Genomic DNA, 22,749 nt, shown 5'->3' with positions numbered 1-22,749 from the left:
AAAACTTCCCCGGGGACTAGGAGAAAAGTCTCCAAAACCAGAATAGCTGGACCGGACACTGGAGAACAAGTCCCCAACCAGTAAACCACAAAGACTCTAAGCAGAGTCAAGAACCCAAGTCATGTCGAAGACTCGGCCTGGGCTGAATTCACACAGCGCCAACTAGGGCCTGAAGGTGAATTGGAGGGCAGAACCCGATAAAGTGAATTTAACTTTGTAAGCTCTAAAGCAAAGGGCCTTCTGCTTGAAAGACCAAACCGCATCCAAGGATCCAACCTGGTGACAACCCCAGAACTCAGGTCTAGGTCCACCTCTGAGGACAGAACCTGCAGGAAGCAAATCCCAAAGGCTCTACTATAACACTCTTGAAAAATTAAAAACGCCAAGACTCGGGAGCCACCACAACACCTAAAAATAGGCTACAGACACATTAAACCCCCAATCCCAAAAACTGAGAACCAAAGTGAGGTTCCGGAAGAAAAAAAGGTCCCTAAGAACCGGACCTGCTTAAACAAGCATGATTTTAAATGAACATCCAGCAACAGCTGCCGTATTCTAATCATCCACCTTCTAGTTCCATAGCGGAAACTACCAGACTACACTGGACCGCTTTGGACAGGAAAGATAACCTTCTTCCTAAATCCAGGTAGAGAAAATCGTGTATTCTCTCAGAATAAAGAGACCAAGAAAGCTCTGCTTAAAGATCATCAGACCCAAAAGGATGAAAAAAACCCTCCCCTAATTGAGCTGTTCACCCACAGTGTATGACACTACGAAGAGTACCGGGACAAGACTCCAGAAGTCCCCTAGTCCAGAAAAAATGGAATTAAAATCTTAACTCCATCCTCTAGGACCCCTGGACCCTTATGATCCAGCATCAAGTGCCCATCCAGAAGAACCGAAGACAGGTCCTGCCTGTCCTTCGGTATAGAAGCGTTCACTTTGCCCGGACCAGAATAATTAGAAAGGCTGCTTCTCCATATTAGAAATAAATAACAAACTGAACTATTACCCAAAACAGGTCCTGCCCGTCATCAAGAGTACGACACATCTGTCATGATGAACAAAAAACTTAAGTTCTAGTAGCGCTAGGAACTAAAAATAAACAAATATAAAAACAAGCTCTGAGGCTTAAACTTTCATATCTATAAAATCGAGGGAACATCACCCCGACCAGAGATTTAGAAGCTTCCATCGGAAGACATCCATCTCGACCATAAAAGTCGATATAACTAGAACAATCCAAGAGACGAAACTCCAAAAAGGAGTTTCCGCAAGAACCCTGAGCTCCTAAAACAAAAACTATCTGAGACGGATTAGAAAAGAAAATGGTTAAACGCACCAAAAAGGATTCAAAAGGGTGTGCAAACGAACAGGTCCTGCCTGTGTACAACACAAACCCCCCATGGAGGGTTTGTGTTGTATACAATATGGAGGGTTTGTATATATACAATATATAGACAATGAAAGTAGAGGATCCAACCCTATCCACTCATCTAATCAAGATAGGTATCTGATATTTTGGACTGAGATCCACCTGACGGATCAGGACTGGGAACCTCTAACATCGCCAAAATCTCTCTTAGGAGTAAACGTAGGCATGCCACTCCAAAAGCCAAATACTCCTCAGTCGGAGGAATCAATTCAGGCTATTCTGACCCCAGAGGTTCTACCTCTGAAGCCTCAGAGGGAACCGCATCCCTGGATGACAGATCTGGCACAACGACGGCTCATGCATAGGAGAGCACGGATTAACCCTTTGCTTCGTAGTCAGAAGAGGCAAACTGACTAAAGCCATAGAGATGGCCAGACGAAAACACGCAGTAACCTCCAGTCGAAAAAAGTCTCCCTCAGACGAAGGAGTAATGGCACTTAGGGAAAATGCATGTGTAGGACAAAAATCTAGGGTACGCACCTCACGGACGAGGAGTCCTCAGAGGTAGACGGCTCAGTGGTTTCTTACATCTCAACATCCGGCATCCGGAATATAATTGAGCAGGCTGAAACAATCCTACCAATACGAACTTAACAATTACTTATCCAATCCGTGGAACAGCAACACGGTTCTTCAAGTTTGACAGATAGTAGCAGCACCTCTGACATGGACTTGAGTGAAGAAAGCAAGCATCAAAACTCGTCAACGCTGATTGCTTATAGGAGCTGTTAATCTGAGTCTGGATGGTTTCGAAGAAAGACTCTCCCTGCATCTCCAGACTCTAAGTTTCATCAATGCTCTCACTGAGAGGCTGACAAGACTACTTAAAACTCCAGTTCCATCCCGAAGGGCAGATACCCCTCATAAGGAACTACACTGCCAACCACCTGTGATAAAAGACAAAGAATGACTGGGGGAATGAGGGACGTGGGGGAGGTATTTAAGCCTTTGGCTGGGCAGTCTTTGCCTCTTCCTGATGGCCAGGTTCTGTATTCCCACAAGTAATGAATGCAGCTGTGGACTCTCCCTGTATTTAGAAGGAAATGTGTGTCGCCCAGACCTTAGTATGCACAGACCTAGACAGGAGCTTTGCAAGGCAGGATGGGATATGTAGTACAAGGGGTCTGCAAACTCTATAGTGTACTGTAGCTGCTACTGATTGTGTGAGTCATAGACACAATGGGCTCTCACTTATCAAGCAACGGAAGCTGCTTTGGACCCCTTGCAGGGGCAGAATCGCTCATGTGCACCTGCTAACTTCAAGTTAAGATGCTGTGAATACCTGATTGCCACTCCTTAACCTCTCAACCAACTCATTAGTTCTGGGTGTTTGACAGATCCTGTTCTTGTACAATTGGTCGTGTGAGAGCAAGTGGTACAGCACAAGGATTTCGTTGTACAATATTATACCCAGCCTGCAAATGTAAAGCAGTTGTGAGCCTTGTCTGTCTGTGCTTTGATAAATGGAGGCCAATCACTTTTATGTGGGGTAGAGTTGTGTTATTAAATCTGTGTGTGTGTAAACAAGTTTGTGCATATAAGTGTGTGTGTATGTACATATGAGTGTGTGAGTGTGTATGTACAGATGAGTGTATGTGTATTTAAGTGAGTGTGTTAGTACATATGAGTGTATGTGTATGTACATATGAGTGTGTGTGTATGTACATATGAGTGTGTGTGTATGTACATGAGTGTGCTTGTATGTACATATGAGTGTGTGTGTGTATGTACATATGAGTGTGTGTGTATGTACATGAGTGTGTGTGTGTATGTACATATGAGTGTGTGTGTATGTACATATGAGTGTGTGTATGTACATATGAGTGTGTGTGTATGTACATATGAGTGTGTGTGTGTGTACATATGAGTGTGTGTGTATGTACATATGAGTGTGTGTGTATGTACATATGAGTGTGTGTATGTACATATGAGTGTGTGTATGTACATATGAGTGTGTATATGTACATATGAGTGTGTGTGTATGCACATATGAGTGTGTGTGTGTGTACATATGAATGTGTGTATGTACATATGAGTGTATGTGTATATAAGTGAGCGTATATGCATTTACAAGTTTGTATGTGTAAATAAGTGTGTATGTACAGGGAGTGCAGAATTATTAGGCAAGTTGTATTTTTGAGGATTAATTTTATTATTGAACAACAATCATGTTCTCAATGAACCCAAAAAACTCATTAATATCAAAGCTGAATAGTTTTGGAAGTAGTTTTTAGTTTTTTTTAGTTTTAGCTATTTTAGGGGGATATCTGTGTGTGCAGGTGACTAGTACTGTGCATAATTATTAGGCAACTTAACAAAAAACAAATATATACCCATTTCAATTATTTATTTTTACCAGTGAAACCAATATAACATCTCAACATTCACAAATATATATTTCTGACATTCAAAAACAAAACAAAAACAAATCAGTGACCAATATAGCCACCTTTCTTTGCAAGGACACTCAAAAGCCTGCCATCCATGGATTCTGTCAGTGTTTTGATCTGTTCACCATCAACATTGCGTGCAGCAGCAACCACAGCCTCCCAGACACTGTTCAGAGAGGTTTACTGTTTTCCCTTCTTGTAAATCTCACATTTGATGATGGACCACAGGTTCTCAATGGGGTTTAGATCAGGTGAACAAGGAGGCCATGTCATTAGATTTTCTTCTTTTATACCCTTTCTTGCCAGCCACGCTGTGGAGTACTTGGACGCGTGTGATGGAGCATTGTCCTGCATGAAAATCATGTTTTTCTTGAAGGATGCAGACTTCTTCCTGTACCACTGCTTGAAGGTGTCTTCCAGAAACTGGCAGTAGGACTGGGAGTTGAGCTTGACTCCATCCTCAACCCGAAAAGGCCCCACAAGCTCATCTTTGATGATACCAGCCCAAACCAGTACTCCACCTCCACCTTGCTGGCGTCTGAGTCGGACTGGAGCTCTCTGCCCTTTACCAATCCAGCCATGGGCCCATCCATCTGGCCCATCAAGACTCACTCTCATTTCATCAGTCCATAAAACCTTAGAAAAATCAGCCTTGAGATATTTCTTGGCCCAGTCTTGACGTTTCAGCTTGTGTGTCTTGTTCAGTGGTGGTCGTCTTTCAGCCTTTCTTACCTTGGCCATGTCTCTGAGTATTGCACACCTTGTGCTTTTGGGCACTCCAGTGATGTTGCAGCTCTGAAATATGGCCAAACTGGTGGCAAGTGGCATCTTGGCAGCTGCACGCTTGACTTTTCTCAGTTCATGGGCAGTTATTTTGCGCCTTGGTTTTTCCACACGCTTCTTGCGACCCTGTTGACTATTTTGAATGAAACGCTTGATTGTTCGATGATCACGCTTCAGAAGCTTTGCAATTTTAAGAGTGCTGCATCCCTCTGCAAGATATCTCACTATTTTTTACTTTTCTGAGCCTGTTAAGTCCTTCTTTTGACCCATTTTGCCAAAGGAAAGGAAGTTGCCTAATAATTATGCACACCTGATATAGGGTGTTGATGTCATTAGACCACACCCCTTCTCATTACAGAGATGCACATCACCTAATATGCTTAATTGGTAGTAGGCTTTTGAGCCTATACAGCTTGGAGTAAGACAACATGCATAAAGAGGATGAATGTGGTCAAAATACTCATTTGCCTAATAATTCTGCACTCCCTGTATATAGGTGTATGCAGGTATATTTGTTTGTTTGTAGAAGTGTATCTATATGTGTGTGCAGTTGTACTGTGTGTGTATGTAAATATATATATATGTGTGTGTGTGTTTGGTATGAGCATATAGATGTGTATATATAAATAAGTGTTTATATGTTTGTATGTGTGTACATGTATATGAGTGCCTGTGTATTTAAGTGTTTGTGTGTGGCAGTGTAGATCTCCGTTGCTTATGTTTATGAACAACTTTAACCAAAACACTTTTGCATGTAAATTGATACCCCTAAAGGTTAATAAAATGTACTAATAATCTATACACAACAACTTTCTCTTGCAGATCTGGTCTGGCGAGTTTCTTGCTGCCAATGTAATGTGTTTTATGCCAGTATCATTTACGTAGGAAGGCTGGTGCTGCCTGTGGTTGGCTGCGCTCATGCACCCAAATCCTTGTAAATAGTCTAAAGTATCTGAGTCTCAGGTTAAAGAAATAGAATCTGTTTACGTTAATATGTTGTTATAAAACTTCCTGATTCTTGTTGCATAGAAACCTTACTATGATAGAATACAATACTATGTTCAATACATACTATTTTAACCTTGTAATTATTAAAAGCAGAAGCCTGAGATACATACTGGATTCAGTCTTTCTGACCCTGGTACGTGCTACACAGTGATTTGTTAGAGCAATGCAGGTGTTCATCAACATCTGGTCTGGCCACAGAAGAAGGTATAAAATAAACATATTAAAGTTTTTTCTACAACACTTTTTTTTTCTTAATTCCAGTCCCCAGTCCACACCAACTGGCCAGATTTTCAGGTTTACCGTGGGTAAGAGCCAGTAAATAACCACGGTTACTGATCATCTGATTGCTACAGGTTTCTGAGAATCTGGCCTGTTAGTGTGCCCTGAGGTCTAATATTTAGAAACACTGTTCTATGTGGTCATTCCTATAGGGTAAACATTGCTAATCTAACAAAGAGACAATAATTGTATAGAAAATTAGCAAACTAGGCAAGTATCCCCGCTTGCTATCCCTAAGAAGAGGTGATTAGATATGATAGTACAAAACACTGCAGACATCACAAGCAGTGTCTGTCAGCAGAAGAGGTGATTAGATATGATAGCACAAAACACTGCAGACATCACAAGCAGTGTCTGTCAGCAGAAGAGGTGATTAGATATGATAGTACAAAACACTGCAGACATCACAAGCAGTGTCTGTCAGCAGAAGAGGTGATTAGATATGATAGTACAAAACACTGCAGACATCACAAGCAGTGTCTGTCAGCAGAAGAGGTGATTATATATGATAGTACAAAACACTGCAGACATCACAAGCAGTGTCTATCAGCAGAAGAGGTGATTAGATATGATAGTACAAAACACTGCAGACATCACAAGCAGTGTCTATCAGCAGAAGAGGTGATTAGATATGATAGTACAAAACACTGCAGACATCACAAGCAGTGTCTATCAGCAGAAGAGGTGATTAGATATGATAGTACAAAACACTGCAGACATCACAAGCAGTGTCTGTCAGCAGAAGAGGTGATTAGATAGATATGATAGTACAAAACACTGCAGACATCACAAGCAGTGTCTATCAGCAGAAGAGGTGATTAGATATGATAGTACAAAACACTGCAGACATCACAAGCAGTGTCTGTCAGCAGAAGAGGTGATTAGATATGATAGTACAAAACACTGCAGACATCACAAGCAGTGTCTATCAGCAGAAGAGGTGATTAGATATGATAGTACAAAACACTGCAGACATCACAAGCAGTGTCTGTCAGCAGAAGAGGTGATTAGATATGATAGTACAAAACACTGCAGACATCACAAGCAGTGTCTATCAGCAGAAGAGGTGATTAGATATGATAGTACAAAACACTGCAGACATCACAAGCAGTGTCTAGCTGTCACCAGAAGAGGTGATTAGATATGATAGTACAACACACTGCACATAGATCACAAGCAGTGTCTATCAGCAGAAGAGGTGATTAGATATGATAGCACAAAACACTGCAGACATCACAAGCAGTGTCTGTCAGCAGAAGAGGTGATTATATATGATAGTACAAAATACTGCAGACTTCACAAGCAGTGTCTGTCAGCAGAAGAGGTGATTAGATATGATAGTACAAAACACTGCAGACATCACAAGCAGTGTCTATCAGCAGAAGAGGTGATTAGATATGATAGTACAAAACACTGCAGACATCACAAGCAGTGTCTGTCAGCAGAAGAGGTGATTATATATGATAGTACAAAACACTGCAGACATCACAAGCAGTGTCTATCAGCAGAAGAGGTGATTAGATATGATAGTACAAAACACTGCAGACATCACAAGCAGTGTCTATCAGCAGAAGAGGTGATTAGATATGATAGTACAAAACACTGCAGACATCACAAGCAGTGTCTATCAGCAGAAGAGGTGATTAGATATGATAGCACAAAACACTGCAGACATCACAAGCAGTGTCTAGCTGTCAGCAGAAGAGGTGATTATATATGATAGTACAAAACACTGCAGACATCACAAACAGTGTCTATCAGCAGAAGAGGTGATTATATATGATAGTACAAAACACTGCAGACATCACAAGCAGTGTCTATCAGCAGAAGAGGTGATTAGATATGATAGTACAAAACAATGCAGACATCACAAGCAGTGTCTGTCAGCAGAAGAGGTGATTAGATATGATAGTACAAAACACTGCAGACATCACAAGCAGTGTCTGTCAGCAGAAGAGGTGATTAGATATGATAGTACAAAACACTGCACATAGATCACAAGCAGTGTCTAGCTGTCAGTAGAAGAGGTGATTAGATAGATATGATAGTACAAAACACTGCAGACATCACAAGCAGTGTCTAACTGTCAGCAGAAGAGGTGATTAGATAGATATGATAGTACAAAACACTGCAGACATCACAAGCAGTGTCTAACTGTCAGCAGAAGAGGTGATTAGATATGATAGTACAACACACTGCACATAGATCACAAGCAGTGTCTGTCAGCAGAAGAGGTGATTAGATATGATAGTACAAAACACTGCAGACTTCACAAGCAGTGTCTGTCAGCAGAAGAGGTGATTAGATATGATAGTACAAAACACTGCAGACATCACAAGCAGTGTCTGTCAGCAGAAGAGGTGATTAGATATGATAGTACAAAACACTGCAGACATCACAAGCAGTGTCTATCAGCAGAAGAGGTGATTAGATATGATAGTACAAAACACTGCAGACATCACAAGCAGTGTCTAGCTGTCAGCAGAAGAGGTGATTAGATATGATAGTACAAAATACTGCAGACATCACAAGCAGTGTCTGTCAGCAGAAGAGGTGATTATATATGATAGTACAAAACACTGCAGACATCACAAGCAGTGTCTGTCAGCAGAAGAGGTGATTAGATATGATAGTACAAAACACTGCAGACATCACAAGCAGTGTCTATCAGCAGAAGAGGTGATTAGATATGATAGTACAAAACACTGCAGACATCACAAGCAGTGTCTATCAGCAGAAGAGGTGATTAGATATGATAGTACAAAACACTGCAGACATCACAAGCAGTGTCTGTCAGCAGAAGAGGTGATTAGATATGATAGTACAAAACACTGCAGACATCACAAGCAGTGTCTATCAGCAGAAGAGGTGATTAGATATGATAGTACAAAACACTGCAGACATCACAAGCAGTGTCTATCAGCAGAAGAGGTGATTATATATTATAGTACAAAACACTGCAGACATCACAAGCAGTGTCTGTCAGCAAAAGAGGTGATTAGATATGATGGTACAAAACACTGAACACTGCAGGCATCACAAGCAGTGTCTGTCAGCAGAAGAGTTGGTTATGATACGATACAAAATAACAAGTCGACAAAGTGATTTGAGGAGTTTGACAATTGAAAAGCAACTATTGCAAGCATAGTGTTAATGTATTCAGCAAGCTTTCACATTCAGCTATTAAGTTTATTGATGACAGTTTTTTTTTTGCTATACAAGGACATGTTGTTGTTATATTTTGTGAATGCATGTCTCTATTCATGCTCTTTTAATCAGTGCTAAAGTAACTCTAATACAGAATACACATATATTCCAGACCCGCTAATACATGGTAGATCAACGGACCTATTTTATGGATATTCAGTCTGTATGGATCAATCCATATATTTATGCCACTTATACAATTTACACTTAAGCAGATTTGAATCCTGGTTTTAGATGACCTGCAAATTGGGGTTCCCCACTCATAATCAAGAATTTAGGTAATAAAATAAAGTTATATAAAAATACTCTGATTGTATTGGAAGTCTCCAAGGATAGTATCAAAGTGCAATGAGAGGGTGGCTACTAGGTTCTCTGATTATCATAAACAGGGAAGCATTAATAAAGTGTTAGCGGGTTCTCGAATGCTTTGAGAATCTTGGTATGTACTTGTATAAGAAGACATCATTTATTTAGGAGAACTTACAGTCTTCTTCTGTTTTTAGGTTTTTGGAAGTAGCTGCAAAGAAATGAAGATCTGAAGCTCTGTTGATTATCAATAATGTCAGAAGGGTCATCTCTTCCCATTTCTGAGTGGCTTAGAACTCTTAAACTGGAACAGTACAATGAAGTATTTCAGAAGAATAATTTTTATACAGCATTTGATTTACGGGCCATCAATGATGAAGAACTAAACAAAATAGGTGTAGTGCTGCCTGGGCATCGGAAGCGTATACTTGCATCTCTGCAGAAATCCACTTCCATTGATTGTTTCATGGAAGACAATGGGGTAAAGCCTGTGCCTATGAAGCGTAATATCTTTCGGGGGACTTTATCTTCTCCTGAGCAAGAAATGCCACCTCAAATACAGAATACTTTAAAACCTACTGAATCTTGTGGCCATGGAGAAACTCCACTTGTCCGACCACCAATTCCGCCAAGAAAGGGGACTGTTCCACCTATAAAGTTTTCCTTCACCCCTCAGCCTGCTTCAACACAACTCAACTTAGCTGCCTTAGATGAACCTTTTTGTACTATTGCTGCTGATCCACAAAAAAGTCCAGCTCAGAACTCTCTACCAGTACACACTATTATTCAAAATGATGAAGGCACAGAGGAGGCACCAAGGTTATCGGCTCCTCCTTTGCCAGCAAAACGTCATAAAGTAGAAAGCAGAAGTCCTCCAGCCATACCTGTCCGTGTGCCTGCAGTTCCACCAAGAATCATGAGCTCTATGCCAAAGAGGTGAGTGATATATTTTCCTGTGGACAGATCTTTTTTTAGTTGTCTTTATAAATTGTTTTCTAAAATGTGTATTTATTTGTTTTGGGTTGTAAACAAGCTAAAAAAAGAGGGAGGCAAAGGTCCCCTTGTCAAACACACGGTAAAAGAATGTGAATACTTTTTGGACATTTAATAAATACAGTTCCCATTTTCATAAAAGTTTAAGGAAGCAATTCTTATTATTAGGGTATTTCACCATATTCTGATTACCTATAATTACATATTCTATTAATAGGATTGTTTAGTTATTTGGTGTTTGTCTTTTGGAGCTCTCCGTCCATCTTTTTTTCCTTTGTCAGAACATAGGGGGTTGTGTTGCCTGTGCACTTAAAATGCATCAGGTCTCTTAAATGCTACAAATACTTCTGAATATTATTTTCAGACCTCTGCTACTATTTGTATTGGTTTGGGATCTTACGAAATATAAAAGAAAGAATAGTTATTCTCATATTTTATCAAAATAGGTTGTAATATTTGTCATTTTGTTGTGGAATATTTACTTGTATGATTGTCATAGGTTCAATGTATTACTGACTTTTTTATAATGTAATTATTAAAGGGACATGAAACCCCAAATAATTATCTCATGATTCAGATAGAGGAGCAATTTTAAACAACTTTCCTTTTGACTTCTATTATCAAATTTTCTTTGTTCTTTTGGTATCGTTTGTTGAAAAGCAGGGACGTATGCTTAGGAGCCGGCCCATTTCAGAGCACTATATGGCAACAGTTTTTCATGAATGTTATCCATTTGCAAGAGCACTAGATGGCAGCACTATTTCCTGCCATGTAGTGTTCCAGATGCTACCTAGGTATCTCTTCAACACAGAATACCATGGGAACGAAGCAAATTTTATAATAGAAGTAAATTGGAAACTTTTTTGAAATGTTTTGTTCTGTCTGAGTCACAAAAGAAAATGTTTGGGTTTCATATCCCTTTAATATAAATTATTTTTACATTTTTGTTTTGTTGATGAACTTTTCTTGATATTAAATATTTTAAACAAAAGAGGGTACCGCAGCGCTTGCAAACACACTCACTGTGCAGAGAGGCAAATAAAGCTGATAAAGCTATAGGTACAAACATTGTCAATTGTGGTGTGACCAAACCGCCACTGTATGAGCAATCGCCTCCCCAAATCGTATGCACCTGACTCTAGCAGAATTCCGCTATAGCGGACATAACGGGACAACTTTCCGGGAGCAGCACTGATAGCTCTGTAGCCTCCACTCGGGCAACACTTTCGCCTCTCAGGCAACCGCTACTCCACAGATGCCGTGTCAGGGGCCCTTCTTACGGGGGGCGACTGGCTATAATGTTTTCGCTCTGTGGGGTAAAACTAAATCCGTCTGAAGTCTGGGTAGATCCGTGCTCACAATAAATTCACAAGATGTAATAAAGCACAGGCTGGAGCACCGGTTATCATCCAACTTCTTTTATTTAAAACATGGTACTGTGTACAACAGCAAAAACACTCAGGAAGGGCATGCGTGTAGCTAGTGTCACCTCAGGTTCATACCCTTTAAACCTTAAAAAGCCATTCTATTGGCTAAAATCAATATCACATGACCACTACCTCACCTGAACCTACACACCTGTAAGGTAAATAGCATTACATACAATTATCAGTGTAGATACCAATATTCACTCATAAACCATACCGGAGTACAATATAATATATACAAAAGGCTGTATATACACTGAAAATAAGAAAGGAAGCAATTGTTCAGTATTGCCCAAATCTTATATGGAACCTATACCTAAAGGGATATATTTGTGAAGTAGCGCCATTTATGTGTATTAAAAAACAAAGAATGTATCCGTGCACTATGCTTTTATTATCAATAATATTGTCATTGCATCCTTAACACATAAATGACAATGGCTCACAGATGTTCAAAAGAGAAGAAGAGAACAAAAGAACAAACATTTAACAACAGTTAAATATTTTTGCCTAAATCCGTCATCAATGAAAACGTATTGAGCTCATATCATAATGAACATAATCACATAAATCACTTAAGAGATATATACATGGTGCAGGGCAAAAAGGTAGCACCAAATATTGTAGCTTTATAAATTAGCACCAAAAATTGATCAGGTCAAATTCTGAATTCATCTCCCAAGAGATCCTGGTTTTTAATTTATGAATCCAGAAAACCTGACATTTGGCCAGCAGGGTATATCTGTCCCCACCTCTAGCATTAGTCCTTACCACCTCTTTTATAGACCATGTTAGAGCATTTGTCTCTTTGTGTTTGGTCTTAAAATGCTGAACAAGAGGTGTTGACAGATCCCCCTGTTTGATATTACACAGGTGCTCCCTTACTCTCAACTTCACCTCGGTGAGGCCTACATACTGAACTTTACAATGGTTACAATTCAAAAGGTACACCGCAAATGTAGATCTGCAATTGAAGCAAGCTTTAGGCTCAAAATCTTCACCGGTCATAACACTTTTACATTTGTTCCCCACCTCCAAAAACCCACAGGCTGTGCAGTTCTGAAAGCTACAAAGGAACCATGAAGTTTGCTGTGATGTCAAGGGTTTTAGTTGTGTGGGTGCAATGGTGTTGCCTAATGTCTTGCCTCGTTTAAATGCAAATCTGCATCCTCCTTTTACAACATCCACCAAGCCATCATCTGCCTTGAGAAGAGAAGGTGCTTGCGTATAATATTACAAATACGGTGATATTGTCTGCTATACTGCGTGACAAAAGTCACCCCGCTAGCATTCTTCTCTCTGGTCATACTCCTCATACTATTCTTTCTCAGAAGTTCCACCCTATCTAGAAGAGCTACTTCCCTGTATACTCTAATATTTCTTTTCTCATATCCTCTACTTTGGAATCTATTGGACAGCTCCTCTGCATGAGACTTATAGATTTTGTCACTTGTACAATTTCTTCGCAAGCATGTAAACTGTCCTTTCAACACAGAGTTGAAGACCCCAGTTGGATGGTAACTCTCTGCGTGAAGGAGTGTGTTCCCTGTAATGGGCTTTCTGTATTGCTCCACTTCCACTCCTTCACTTGTTCCTCTTAGAGTTACATCCAAGAAATGAATACTGTTTTCCCCATATTCAAATGTGTATTGTAGACCCGCTGTATTGATGTTGAGAGCGTCCACCAAATCAGTTGCCCTCTTCCTGTCCGCTTTCCATACGATGAGTAAGTCGTCTATAGTCGTCTATACAAAATTAAACAATGTCAGGTTTAAAGTGAAAGTAAATCCTAGCGTTTTACAAACGCTAGGATTGACTTTTGAAACAAATAAAGGGAACTTTCATTCATGAAGTGAAAGATACTTCATGTAAAAAGCTCCTTTATTTGTTTTAACTGATCGCCGTTCTTAGCTGCTACAGCAGCACACGGCTAAAAAATTTTTTGGCTAAGAGGTGACGTTTTCACCTCTTAGCCAATAGTCGTGCGGTAAATCCGGCTTCCATGGGCGCCAAGCCGGATTTACCGCACGGCTATTGGCTAAGAGGTGAAAACGTCACCTCTTAGCAAATTTTTTTTTAACTGTGGGCTGCTGTAGCAGCTAAGAACGGCAATCAGTTAAAATAAATAAAGGAGCTTTCTACATGAAGTCTCTTATACTTCATGAATGAAAGTCCCCTTTATTTGTTTCAAAAGTAAATCCTAGCGTTTGTAAAACGCTAGGATTTACTTTCACTTTAAAGGGACACTGAACCCATATTTTTTCTTTTGTGATTTAGATAGGACTAAATTAGAAAGTTGCTTAAAATTTTATGCTCTATTATCAACTTTTCTTCATTCTCTTGGTATCGTTAATTGAAATGCAAGAATGTAAGTTTAGATGCCGGTCTATTTTTGGTGAACATCCTAGGTTGTTCTTGCTTTTTGGTGGACAAATTCATCCACCAATAAAAAATGCTGTCCAGAGGCTGAAACAAAAAAAAGTTTAGATGCCTTCTTTTTCAAATAAAGATAGCAAGAGAATGAATCAACTATTTAAAATGCCAATATAAGGGTAAAGGAAATACTTGTAAACAATTTAATACACTCTAGTAGGTAAAGTGGGTCGCCGGGAACAAATTAAAGGGGAGAAACTTTTTGAGTAAACTGTCCCTTTAAGTGACAGTAAATAAAACCTGTTTCTGTAGTGTTCCAATAGATTAACATATCTATAGAATTTGAAGATTATTAGATTAAAGGGACAGTCTAGTCAAAATTAAACTTTCATGATTCAGATAGGGCATGCAATTTTAAACAACTTTCCAATTTACTTCTATTATCTAATTTGCTCAATTCTTTAGATATCCTTTGTTGAAGAAATAACAATGCACATGTGTGAGCCAATCACACAAGGCCTCTATGTGCAGCAACCAATCAGCAGCTACTGAGCATATCTAGATATGCTTTTCAGCAAGTGATATCAAGAGAATGAATCAAATTAGATAATAGAAGTAAATTAGAAAATTGTTTAAAATGACATGCTCTTTCTAAATCACGAAAGAAAAAAAATGGGTTTCATGTCCCTTTAACACCGTATTTGCTGCAGTTGATTTTCTATGGTCAAACTCCACGCACTACTTTCCGTGTATGGAGGAGTCAATCTGGAACTGCGTCTGGAGATGACAAAGGCTTTGCCATTGTCATTGTGTTAGCATCATTTCAACTGTTTGACTTCAGTGGAAAAGACAGAATAAACTTTAAATTAGGGACAGATATGTAGCAGGTTTAAGCTTGTGAAGCTTGCCATATGCTCTTTTGATGTTAAGGAGTGGAACATTTTCAGACTTAAAGTGAATGTAAACAATAGGTATTTTTGGTAAATGAGTTTAATTAAATAGCTCATCCCAAGCACAACCGCTGGAACATTTTATCTATAACAAAATTACTTATATGTGTTCGAAATACCGTTATATATCTTATCTGGAATGATCGTTCCTAATCTTTCCCTCCGCCCCCTTAGACTTTTTATCCAACATTCTAGTGACGTATAGAGCGGTCCCACGGTGGCGAGAGGTGTAAACCTGCGCATGCGCACACCTTACATCGTTATCCAACTGGTTTGCGCCATGAAACGCATGCGCATAAGAGATGCTGGACAAATTCACATTCTTGAACTGTATTACTTTTGGATAATAATGTGATAGGTTGGAGGAAAAACACGTCGTATAAAAAAACGATTACGAGAAGGATAATCTTATTGTTTTGATTGGCATTGAACAATACACTAAATATAAAGCTACTTGCAGGTGCTATTTAAATATTTTAAAAGCACTTTTGTAAGTTCATATTTTCTTTTTTTTATCCAGTAAATGGTCTGACTTTACTATCACTTTAAATTACAGAAAAAGGGGGCAAAACTATTAAATTATATTGCAAAGTTGTTTTTCTGTGTTTAATTAACCTCAACCCCACCTCAGAGTTGGGGGACTTTAAACTTCCTAGACTGATTCATGCGGGATGGTTTACAAGACCTTCTCTACAATGGGTTGCATGATAGCAGGGCGAGGGACTGCATTGTTTGTGGTTGGTGCTGCTTTGCAAACTATAAACACGTTGTACAGGTTCCCTAGCTGGAAGCTTTATCTGCCCACAAGTTATTAGATTGAGCATGTGTGTAAGTGACCCGTCTGGGAAGAGAAGCCAATTACAAAACGTGTGCAATCAGTGGGATAAAGACATGAGGTTGGTTTTATACATTTGTTTGCATATTCTTTCCTGTACTTAACATTAGATCAGCAGAAGCAATACATCTTATAAGTCATTTGCAGAACTGCCACCTGTCTATCCCATGCAGTGTACAGAGATGACTGAATAATACAATTTTAATATTTTCTGCAGACCTGGCATTGGGTGAAGAAACCATTGTGAGCCACTAGAGGTCACACATGCATAAGATGATGACCATAGCCAGATACTTGTAGTCTCTGTTGAAGGGAAAAATTACTTTGTTGACTAAGGTCTTAAAAAAAATGCAGTTGAGCAATACACCCATGCTCTGACCTAACCAATCACTGCGTATGATGTTGCAGGGGGCAAATACAAATAAGTATACAGAGCTCAGACGTGTGCTTGTGTTTTGAGCACTTTAAGTGGAGCTAAGCTTTAGCAAAGGAAGATAGTTCATTATAAATAGGCTTACCAGAAGTCCCAATTTGACTGGGATTGTCCCTCTTTTGAGGCTCTGTCCCAATGTCCCACCCGGTTGTTTATTCTGTCCCAGTAGTGTTGCCACCTCCGGGTTTCGAATCATGTGTCCGGGTTTCAGACCACCTGAAACCCGGACACATTATTCAAAATGACCTCACAGTGAGTCTGTGGCTGTGGCTCTCCAGCATAGTTGGATGCTGATACTTTGTTACATACAGCCCTGTTTAGCTTAACCCTTTGAGTGCTAAGCTGAATTCTATATTTTTCTGTTTTTTACTATTTTAAAAAAACTTTTTTTAAACTTTTTTATTTTTCACCCCAGATCCCCAAGACTTATACCATTTGAAAGGTTAGACGATTACCTTTCCAATGGTAGGTCTTGGGGGGTCTGTAACTGCTTAGAACCCTGAGATACAGGTTTCTAAGCAGCATGCCCCCTTTCCCTATACTTTGTATGGACAATTTTAAATAAAGTTGCACGGTGACATCATCACGTCATTGCGCGTGACGTCACCGCACGTAACGGGAAGCCCCGGCGATGCCTGTCACTATGCAGCCCTGATCGCCGGGGTAGGAGCTGGTGGGGGCCCCCAGATTGGAAAAAAGTAGTTGAGTGCTAGTCAAAATTAAACTTTCATGATTCAGATAGGGCATGCAATTTTAAACAACTTTCCTATTTACTTTTATCATCAAATTTGCTTTATTGGTGGCATTTTTGAAAAGCTAAACCTAGCTAGGCTCAAACTGATTTCTAAACAGTTGAAAACCACCTCTTAGCTCAGAGCATTTTGAAAGTTTATCACAGTTAGACATTACTAGTTCATGTGTGTCATGTTAGATAACATTGTGCTCACTCCCGTGGAGTTATTTAGGAGTCTGCACTGATTGGCTAAACTGCATGTCTGTCAAAAGTGCTGAGATAAGGGGGCAGTCTGCAGAGGCTTAGATACAAGGTAATCACAGAGGTAAAACATTTATTACTATAACAGTGTTGATTATACAAAACTGTGGAATGGGTAATAAAGGGATTATTTATCTTTTTAAACAGTAACAATTCTGGTGTAGACTGTCCCTTTAACGTTCGTGCCCTTCAAAGTTCACATTTAGTAATACAGGTTGAGAAAGCAGCATAGGGTTTTTTAATTTTGTAATAGCATTTTGGCTGTAATCTTCCTGCGTTATGGTATAGCGTAGCCTCTTAAACAGCTTTAGCAGGTACGTGTTTCTTTTTGACTTATTTCATTCAATGTTGTATTTATGCCTTATCAGTATCGAGTTATGTTCCTTAATTAGACACATAAAACACATATTACATTGCAGATATTTAATTGTGTGATTTATATGCTTTTCACTATTTTATAAAATTGGTAATTATGCTTGATGTTTGGCATTATTTAGAATCTGAGATTTTGATGAATGATTTATTTGCTCATGTTGTGTATGGGTTGCCATGACAATGCAATGGTGCCTTTTTAACTAGGGGGGTGTTATGGTCTATTTAAACTGTGTGATTCACTTGGTGTTTGACTGAGGAAGGGTAGAGTATCCACAAAACATTACACACATAAAAGCTACTACTTTAAAAGGACCGGTAATCGACACCCCCCCTTGACCACACCCCCACTGACACCGAGCCAGGTGGTCCCAGTTTCACCTCTAAAAATTATGGTAAGCCTAAGTATAAAAGTGTTTGGAAAGTGTTTTTAAAATTGAATACTCAATTGAATGTCTCATAATCAAAAAACTTAGATTTCATATAGGCCTGCCCTTAAGGCAGAGCGAGAGGAATGCCCATCCAGAGCCCTCTATATGGAGGTCTAATATTTTGTTTATATAGTGAGTGCTGGCACAGGGGTGGGCCATACAAGGGGCAGGGCATACAGGGGAGGGGAATAAGGACACTGGGCTCAGGGGACCCACAAATGCATCTTGCCCAGAGGCTCCGCAAATGCTAAAGTTGTCCCTGATTGTATGTCATCCAACCCTCTTGCATCCTGAGGGATTGTTGCTGGTTGGTAGGCCCGCTTCACACCTGTAGTCAGTGTCCTGCCCATCCATCAGCGGACACACAAACTCCAACACGGCTGCGTCATGCCGACAGCCCCACCCTCCTTCCGTGCTCTATCACTCGTGTGTGGCCCCTCCCACAAAGTTCAAGAACTTTAACCTTCATCATCTGGGATAGAAACTGGCAAATGTTTGGAGGTATAAGATTGTAAGCTCCCTTAGGGCTCTATAACCTGACCCAGCCTGTCTTAAATCATTACACCTTTGTAGCAGAATGTGCTGATACATTACAGATAAAGAAAACTAATAATAATGAAACTTTAATCTTGAGTTCCATGTCCCTTTTAATAAAAAAAATATTTATGTTCCGTTTTTAAGGTATCATCTGCTGTCATCAAAAGCACACACAAAAAAACTTCCTATAGCACCACCAGCAAATGGGCACAATCGCCTTGTAGAATATGTACAATTAATGCAGCACGTGGCAGATATCCGTACAAAGCCACTAATAACTGAGATGTATTAAATAAAACATAACTTGGTTTCAGTATATTGAAATCTGTTCCTATACATTATAGGTAACCTGCTTGTGACACAGATTAGTTAGAGTGGCTTATTTCATATGTAATGTCAGCATCTCCCTAGCGTTATCTCTATGTTAACTAAGCAGGTGTAACAGTATAACGGCTTTACCATGGGAAGAACTACCACCGGTGCAGCAGGTGCAATTGCACCAGGGCCCAAGCGCTGGGGGGCCCATAGTAGCCAGTCTATATATAGGCATGTGCAGAATGTGTACAATTCTAATGCAGGGGAGCCTATTAGTGCAGGCTGCCGGTCTATCTGTCTCCTCCATCTCATTATACAGCATGGTTATTATTGCTAATACTTACTAATGAGTTACCTTTGGGGTAACTTTTTTTTTGCACCAGGGCCCTATGTTGAGTAGGGTCGCTACTGGGCTTGACATTGCAAGAACAGGATGTATATTTTTTACTAATCTTCCCACATGCTCTCTTCAGTAACTTATAAACAAAAGAAAATAAACATGCCTACTTGCCTCTGGGTGCCACCCCCAAATGGATACAGATGTATTAGCCAATCAGGGGCTGTATGCATTTCTTTTAGTTGTGATTATTTTATTTGAACTGGTGAGTAAAAAGTGTGTTTGGCTGTATGTCATAAAACAAACTTGTTATGTACGTTTGGCTCCAACATTTTAGCTTTATTCTGCTTGTATCTCTATAAGAACACTCTTGCTTGACTTCTAAAGTGTACACACAGTTGCCAGTCCCTGCTGTATTGATAATGATTTAATCATTAGCTTTTTTCTCTTGTAAAGGTGTATCCAGTCCACGGGTTCATCCATTACTTGTGGGATATTCTCCTTCCCAACAGGAAGCTGCAAGAGGACACCCACAGCAGAGCTGTGTATATAGCTCCTCCCCTAACTGCCACCCCCAGTCATTCTCTTGCAGCTCTTGACAAGAAAGGAAGTATCAAGAGAGATGTGGTGACTTAGTGTAGTTTTTACCTTCAATCAAAAGTTTGTTATTTTTAAACGGTACCGGCGTTGTACTGTTTTACTCTCAGGCAGAAATTGGAAGAAGAATTCTGCCTGGAGGTTTGATGATCTTAGCGGTTTGTAACTAAGGTCCATTGCTGTTCTCACACATAACTGAAGAGTATGGAAAGAAAACTTCAGTTGGGGGGACGGTCTGCAGATTACCTGCTTTGAGGTATGTTCAGTATATTTTTTTCTAGAAAGATGATAAGGTCTAGAAAATGCTGACAGTGCCTGGTATATTTAAGGTAAGCCTGATACAGTGATTTAACAACGACTGAGATCATGCTTGCAAAAAAGGGTAATATTCATGTTAATACTCATATTATTTAGTGTAAAAATGTTTGCATGGTTTATAGAAAAAACTTTTTTTCTCTGAGGGTGATAAATCTTTATTTGGGGCCTAGTTTTCCACATGGCTAACTAAATTACTCTTAGGAGTACTTTTTTAAGGCCCTCTGACTTAGAGTGCATGGTGTGTGACGGGTATACTCAAAGCACCAGCAAACACCTATGAGCCTGGAAGAGGTGAAGCCTAGCTCTCACCTAAAAAAAACAACAAAGGGAAGGGATCCCAGGCGCCAACTGACGGAGGCTAGGTGTGAATAAAAGTAGTTTAATAGACTAGAACAATATACAATAAAAACAATATATAAAAACAATATAAAGAATTCTCATGGATCCATGGTACAATAGCTTGTGTTATAATACAATAAAACAATAAAACACAGTTAAACACAATAAAAACGGATATTAAATTGCTGAGCCAATGTTAACAGTGCTTTAGGTGGTACAGTCCATATAAAACAAATCGCTAGAGTAGGTTATCTACTCCAGTGGATTCAGGTGAGGACAAAAAAATAATTCAAATGTGTGACAAACCAATATGTGTCTTGGAGTGAAAAAGTAATAAAAAAAAAAAATAATAAAAAATAGTGAAAAAATCCTAGTGTTCCAAATGAAAAAATTAGAAAATGTGTACTTGAGGATATTCAAAGTGGGGATGGTGAAAAATAGATGGAAAAAATTGATTAGTAACAGTACGCCCAAAAAATAAAAGTCCAAAATACATACAATACGCAAAACTGTGCAAAAAAATTGGACATGTAGGTAAAAAATGAAATTCCACAAATCAAACAGTCAGTGTTAGTCTGTGTACAAAATAAACAAACAGGATTCCGTTGGAGAAGAGTGTGATCAACCACAAATTATAATAGATCCACAGTGTATGTCAGTGTTGGAGACTTGGGGCTACAGGTTCCTTAGTGCGGGGTATGCAGAATTGAGACAACGGTCTCTAAAAGTGTGGGGAAAAACTTCAAAGTGTATGAGAAGAAATCATTGAATCAAAGCCTGTGGAAAAAACAAACACAAAACAATGTGCAGAAAATCCAAAATAATCAGCTAGGATTGAAATTAAACTCACCAGTACGGGTCTAAGCGTTTCGGCCCTTATAGGCCTTTATCAAGACCTCCAAGACACATATTGGTTTGTCACACATTTGGATTATTTTTTTGTCCTCACCTGAATCCACTGGAGTAGATAACCTACTCTAGCGATTTGTTTTATATGGACTGTACCACCTAAAGCACTGTTAACATTGGCTCAGCAATTTAATATCCGTTTTTATTGTGTTTAACTGTGTTTTATTGTATTATAACACAAGCTATTGTACCATGGATCCATGAGAATTCTTTATATTGTTTTTATATATTGTTTTTATTGTATATTGTTCTAGTCTATTAAACTACTTTTATTCACACCTTAGAGTGCATGGTGGGAGGGGCCTATTTTGATATTCAGACTGAGACATCCAGCTTCCCTAAAAGAGTCCTCTGGCATCTAGGACCACTATTGAGGGTTTTTTTCCTGCAAAAATCTTGTTTAAGGGCAGGTAGGAGCCACAGCAGTGCTGTGGCAGTGTGTTTGACGGTTTGGGACCTAAGGGGTTAATCATCCGTTTGCAAGTGGGTGCAATGCTGCTTTAGTCTCTTATACACACTGTAAAAATTTTGTAGAGTTTACTACTTTTTAACACTGTTTTGCAGTTTATGTGGTAGTTTTTTTATTTTAAAGGCACAGTACCGTTTTTGTTTAATTGCTTTTTCACATTTATTAAAGTGTTTTCCAAGCTTGCTGGTCTCATTACTAGTCTCATTACTAGTCTGTTAAACATGTCTGACATAGAGGAAACTCCTTGTTCATTATGTTTAGAAGCCATTGTGGAACCCCCTCTTAGAATGTGTACCAAATGCACTGACCTTTCTATAAGTTATAAAGACCATATTATGGCTTTTAAAGATTTATCACCTGAGGTTTCTCAGACTGACAAAAGGGAGGTTAAACCACTTAGCTCTCCCAATGTGTCAGAACCTATATCTGCCGCGCAAGTGACGCCAAGTACATCTGCCGCGTCCAATGCGTTTACCTTACAAGACATGGAGGCAGTTATGAATCATACCCTCACAGAGGTATTGTCCAAACTGCCAGGGTTACAAGGAAAGCGAGACAGCTCTGGAGCTAGAACAAATACAGAGCTTTCTGACGCTTTAGTAGCTATGTCTGATATACCCTCACAATTTACAGAAGCCGAAGCAGGAGAGCTTCTATCTGTGGGTGACATTTCTGATTCAGGGAAGGCGTTACTTCAGTCTGACTCTGAAAT

The 22,749-nt window shown here is 39.4% G+C and overlaps 1 protein-coding gene across 2 annotated transcripts in view; it reads left to right on the top strand.

Annotated features, from left to right (window-relative positions):
- The window catches only part of ARAP1 (ArfGAP with RhoGAP domain, ankyrin repeat and PH domain 1), an 860,101-nt gene that overhangs the window by 323,084 nt on the left and 514,268 nt on the right, over nt 1-22,749 (top strand). For both annotated transcript variants that reach the window (XM_053708778.1, XM_053708779.1), the window contains one exon: nt 9,606-10,344. In XM_053708778.1, the coding sequence (XP_053564753.1) occupies nt 9,662-10,344 (683 nt within the window). In that variant the 5' untranslated portion in view covers nt 9,606-9,661. The remainder of the gene's footprint in view (nt 1-9,605; nt 10,345-22,749) is intronic.

Source organism: Bombina bombina, chromosome 3 (assembly GCF_027579735.1).
Source record: "Bombina bombina isolate aBomBom1 chromosome 3, aBomBom1.pri, whole genome shotgun sequence".
Classification (NCBI taxonomy): Eukaryota; Metazoa; Chordata; class Amphibia; order Anura; family Bombinatoridae; genus Bombina; species Bombina bombina.
This window is presented reverse-complemented; position numbering and strand designations above follow the sequence as displayed.